This window comes from Tilletiopsis washingtonensis (assembly GCF_003144115.1).
Source record: "Tilletiopsis washingtonensis strain MCA 4186 unplaced genomic scaffold FA09scaffold_6, whole genome shotgun sequence".
NCBI classification, from domain to species: domain Eukaryota; kingdom Fungi; phylum Basidiomycota; class Exobasidiomycetes; order Entylomatales; genus Tilletiopsis; species Tilletiopsis washingtonensis.
The window spans coordinates 536984-541542 of NW_020312003.1; the positions used below are offsets into that span (position 1 = coordinate 536984).

Here is a 4559-nt window from a genome sequence, read left to right on the forward strand (position 1 = left end):
CAGACAGCGAGAGAGAGTGGGCAAGACCAACGTTCGAAGGCGAGCCTTCAAAAGGGGTGGGGGGGTAGGGGTCGGAAAGCGACGCAGACGAGACTTTTGCTAGCCTTTGTGCCATTCAAGAGCCTGGGGGCCTCCCAGAGAGCCTTTACGCGAGGAACAGACACCCCGCGCCTGTCAGCCCTCCACTGACTGAGCGAAACCCTGCCACTCCTTCTCCTTTCTCCGCTTTGCCTCCCCCCCCTCTCTCCCGCTAGCCTGACCATTTCTCACACGTGGCATGACTGGACTTGCAGTGGCTTGTGTCATTCCTCTCATTCCTCTACGTCACCGCCCGCCCCTCTCTTTCTTCCTCTCGTGCCTCCAATCCTCTGCCTCTTCGGCTCCGTGCTGCGTCTCTGCCCCGAATTTGGTCCCAGACTGCCGCCGTTCAGAAGCAGCAATCGCAATCGAAGGGACAAAGCGTCGTACCTGCGTGCGAGAGAGGGAGAGAGTAGAGAGTGAAGAGAGCACGAAGACACGATCAGCCTCTTCCTATTCTCCCATGGCGCTCCTCTTCTACTTCTCTCGATGCAGCCCGGGGCAGTTCAAAGACACACTCACCTCCGCCCGTCAGATTCTTCGTCAGGCCCAGCTCGTCCTCGGTAAAGATGCGCAGATTGTCGTCTGTGCGTTTGCGCGTGCCTCGCGAGTCGCCGAATGCCGCGTCGTCTGCGTCAGCGCTCAGCACTTGAGGCGGCAGTGCGGCGTTCAGAGGGGAAGGGAGCGAGGGATCGATGATCTCGACTGGCGCGCGCGATGAGGAAGGCTTTGATGGAGCTGAGGCAGAGGAGGAAGGCGGTGGTGCAGAGGAAGAAGAAGCGCCGGCGGCTGCGGCGGCGCCATCGGAGGCGGCGGCGCTGCTCTGCTTCTGCTTCTTCTTCTTCTTGCGCGGCGCCTCAGCCGACGTTGCTGCTGCAGCGGCAGCTGAGGCAGAAGTCGAGGCGTGCGCAGCAGGCCGGGCGAAGATGTCGTCGATGGCATCGCGCTTCTTGCTCTTGCCCTTGCCCGCCGCCGCCGGTGCTGCTGCTGCCGCTGCTGCCACGCCTGAGCGCGAGCTCGAGCCCGAGCTGCCTGCCGTGCCGCTCATCGATGTGCCAGACACGGCCTTGCCGCTGCCGCTGCCTGGCTTGGCAAGAGCAGAGGTGCGCGTGGGCGGCATTTGCTGCACACAGTGAGAGGATGGAGGTGGGGGGAAGAAGAAGCGCGCCGCGTGCGGAGAGAGAAGGAGGCGCCTTCGCGCGCGCGCGGCGCACTCGACTCGACGGCCAAATTGTTGGCCCCGAGTGGAGGTGTTGCTCTGACTACAAGTGCTCACTACAACTGGCGAGGCGCACTTGGATCAGACCACGGCGATTCTTGAATTGGCGCATACAGCTCCGGCTTGCTCTCCCCAGCGCGCACTACAGCGCCCTTGTATCCGGGCCACTCGCACCCGCAGCGCGCGCCCCTCTCCCCTTTCCCGAGGAGCGCCCAAGCCTTCGAAAGGGGTCGATGACTCGCAACGCAAAATCGGCAGCCGGACCCCATGCACTCATGCCCCTGCACGCTGTGTCCTTCCCTCTTGTACGGCCTCCAGGGCTCCCGAGCTGAGTGTGCCAGCGCGAAACGCAGACCCGCTCGCCCCCATCTCGCAGCGAGGCTTGAGAACCCCAGGCTGGGCAACACCGTCTCTTTATCGAGTCCACACTTTTGACAAGAAGAGAGGGGGGGGGGGGGATGTAGCCAGTGTTCGCAAACAGACGTCGATCAGCGTGATTCTTGTGAGCTCTCGAGGGGGCTCGCGCTGCATGTCTCGCAGTTACGGGGGCACGTCTCTCTCCCCCCCTTTCTCTCCTCTCGCCCAGCAAGAGTCACAGCGGGAGGTGCTCGCGCACGCCCGCCGCAGTATCAAGCGCACAGGGAGAAGAAAGGAAAGAGAGGAGTGCATCAATCTAGGCTTTGGGAATTCGTAGACGATCCAGATCCCTTGATGCTCTGAGGGAGGACGTTCTGTGGAATAGCCATGGTGGACGGGGTAGGGGAGGGGGGGGGGGGAAGGGGGACGTGAAGGAAGAGCGAGAAGTGGCGTTCAGGCAAGCGAACCAGCGATCAAGACCCATGCATTTGCGTCCCCCCCCACCCCCATCAGATGCCTCATCACCGGTCAACACGAGCCGGAACATCGGGGTGGTGCTCATGCTCTCACTCCTCTAGTCGCCGCCGGACTGAGGGCCGGACTGCTGCTCGTGCTGCCGCCACCACTGCCGCTTCGCGAAGACGAGTGTCCCCAGCCGCCGCGGCTCGTGGCGCCCGTCGGCAGAGCTCGTGCGGAGGACGCTGTCGATGCCGCGCCGACGGTGTGCGCCGAAGAGGCGCCGCTGCGGCTGGCTTGCCAAGGCGAGACGGGCATCGTGCCATACCCTCCCCCACCGCCGCCGCCGCTCTCGCTCGCAGCGGAGCCACTGGCGCCTCTCGAGTGCGCAAAGTAACCGTCGTCCTCGTCGCTTTCCTCCTCCCACGCTCCTCCTCGCGCACCTGCGCTGCTCTGCATCTTCTGTCTCTCCCTCGCCCTCTCCAACTCTCTAATGCTCCTCTCCAGCAAGCCGCCGCCCTTCTTTCTGCCCTTCTTGCCGCTCGCGCTGCGCTGCGGCGATTGCAGCAGCGGCACGTCGCGCCGCACCTCGTCGACGCGCGACGAAAGGTCTTGCTCGAGCGGCGCCGAGTCGGAGAAGAAGAAGCTGCCGATGTAGAGCGTGGCTGCGGCGCCTAGGCCGATGGATGTGCCGAGTGCCAAGGCGGCGCCTAGGAAGATGCTGCCGTTTCCCCCCTTTGCGTCAGCTCGGGGTGCGCTCATGGCTGCCCGCTTCGCTCGCAAGCGCGCGCGAGGGAGAGAGAGAGAAGAGAGCGGGAGACGAGGTAGACTTACTAGACGGGATAGAGCTCCCTCACGACGACCTGCACGGCCCAGTACGGCGTCGCGACGAAGAGAAAGGTGAAGCCCTGAATGAGAAAGACGAGGGGCGCGGCGAATGTGCGCAGCGGACGCCACACTGCGCGTTCGCCGGCCCACGTGGTGGTGTGCCAGGTGTGTCCGAGACTGTAGCGCGCGATGTGATAGAGAGTGCGCAGCGGAGAGAGCAGAAGCACGCGCAGCAGGTAGCGCGTGCTGCGGTAGGACGAGAGGGCCAGCCAGTAGGCGTGGCGGAGGAGCTTGTCGAAGGTAGACTCGCCGAGCGTGGAGGAGGAGGAGTAGAGATGGGCGTCGGACCGCGCTTGAGGCGCACAGGCGTCGGACTGCGCATGCCGCGGCGAGGTGGAGTAGGGCGGTGCTTGAGGAGCATAGTAGTGCTGTTGCTGCGACTGCGACTGCGGCTGCGGCTGCGAGCGCTGCTGCTGCTGCTGCTGCTGCTGCCGCTGCGGCGGCGACGCGGCGCCATCGTTGCGTCTCAGCTCGCCGCTGCCACTTTCCCGTCCGTGTGCCTCCTGCTCGGCACCCTGTACCACCTGCAGCACACTTTCGGGGACAAAGTCCCTCCATCTGCCGCCCTGCACCTCGCTCGCGAGGCGCGTCGCGGCAATGTCGCTCCACACGTCGGGGCTCGGCTCGTGTGCGTCGGACTGCGGCGGATGCAGCTGCGGCGCCACGGGCAAGGGATGCGCGTTGTGCGAGGCGACGACGGAGAGGGGAGTGCTGTGTTCTTGCCGCGCCGCGACACGAGGGAGCAGCGCGAAGGTGAGGCCGAAGCGCAAGAGACGGAGGAGAGGCGTCATGACGCCGCTCGGGTTCGCTGATGCCGCGCTGTCGTGAAGGGGGGGGGGGGGCGCGGAGCGAAGAGCGCGCCGTGGCCTGCTGCGCTCGTCCGGCGCTAGACGGTGGGATGGGGAGGTGCCACTGAGAATGCTGCAGATGCTGTGGATGGACGAGGCGTGGCGCAGGATAGATGGATGGTGGCCGTGAAGCAGAAGCAGCCTGCATTCAAGGCTGGCTGCTGACGCCTTGACCCCCACGCGCTGGTCCAAGCGGCGCGGGGCCCGCGCATTCACGCCTCCACACCCACGCCCTGCTCCCACGCCGCCCGCGCACGTGACGTCTCGCCTTTCTCCAGCCCTTCTCGCCGCCGCGGCGGCGCGCTTCATGTTGCGCCTCTCTCGCCGGGCGCGCCTCTTGCCTTCTCTCCAATGCGGCATAGTGCGTCGCTCGCCTCCCCACCTTCTCTGCGCCTTCGACTGACTCTCCTCTCCGCTTGCAGGCGTCATCAACATACCTGGTATTCCTCCTCTCCCTCTCCTCTCCATGAGGGTAGCAGTGAGCAGTGACATGCATGACGACTTAGAGTTCTAAGCGACGCCAGGGGGATCACCAGTCCCTCGTCTCTCCCTTGGGAGGGCCGCGCAGATGTCTTAGCTACCCACGACGAGCTTGGCCTCGCTACGCCGCTCCGCCGTGCGCTGAGCTGGTTTCCTTGAGCTTCACAGCGAGAGAATCCCAGTGAGGCGCGCGGTGGATCGGTGGAGGCTGTCGGGGTCGGTGATCTGTACAT

The 4559-nt window shown here is 65.0% G+C and overlaps 2 protein-coding genes across 2 annotated transcripts; both read right to left on the minus strand.

Annotated features, from left to right (window-relative positions):
• Nucleotides 1–346: 346 nt before the first annotated feature.
• On the minus strand, nucleotides 347–1243 carry FA09DRAFT_328837 (hypothetical protein). The gene has a single exon (XM_025741932.1). The coding sequence runs from the start codon at nucleotides 1196–1198 to the stop codon at nucleotides 521–523; it is 678 nt and encodes a 225-aa protein (XP_025599722.1). The 5' UTR covers nucleotides 1199–1243; the 3' UTR covers nucleotides 347–520.
• A 985-nt stretch (nucleotides 1244–2228) lies between these two features.
• Nucleotides 2229–3789, minus strand: FA09DRAFT_324921 (hypothetical protein; the record flags this gene model as incomplete). Its single annotated transcript, XM_025741142.1, has 3 exons — nucleotides 2229–2406; nucleotides 2439–2831; nucleotides 2945–3789. The coding sequence occupies 3 exons, from the start codon at nucleotides 3787–3789 to the stop codon at nucleotides 2229–2231; spliced, it is 1416 nt and encodes a 471-aa protein (XP_025599723.1).
• Between the last annotated feature and the right edge of the window lie 770 nt (nucleotides 3790–4559).

Coding starts and splice junctions, on each gene's coding strand:
- FA09DRAFT_328837 (XM_025741932.1), bottom strand. CDS start 1,198: ATGCCGCCCACGCGCACCTCTGCTCTTGCCAAGCCAGGCAGCGGCAGC.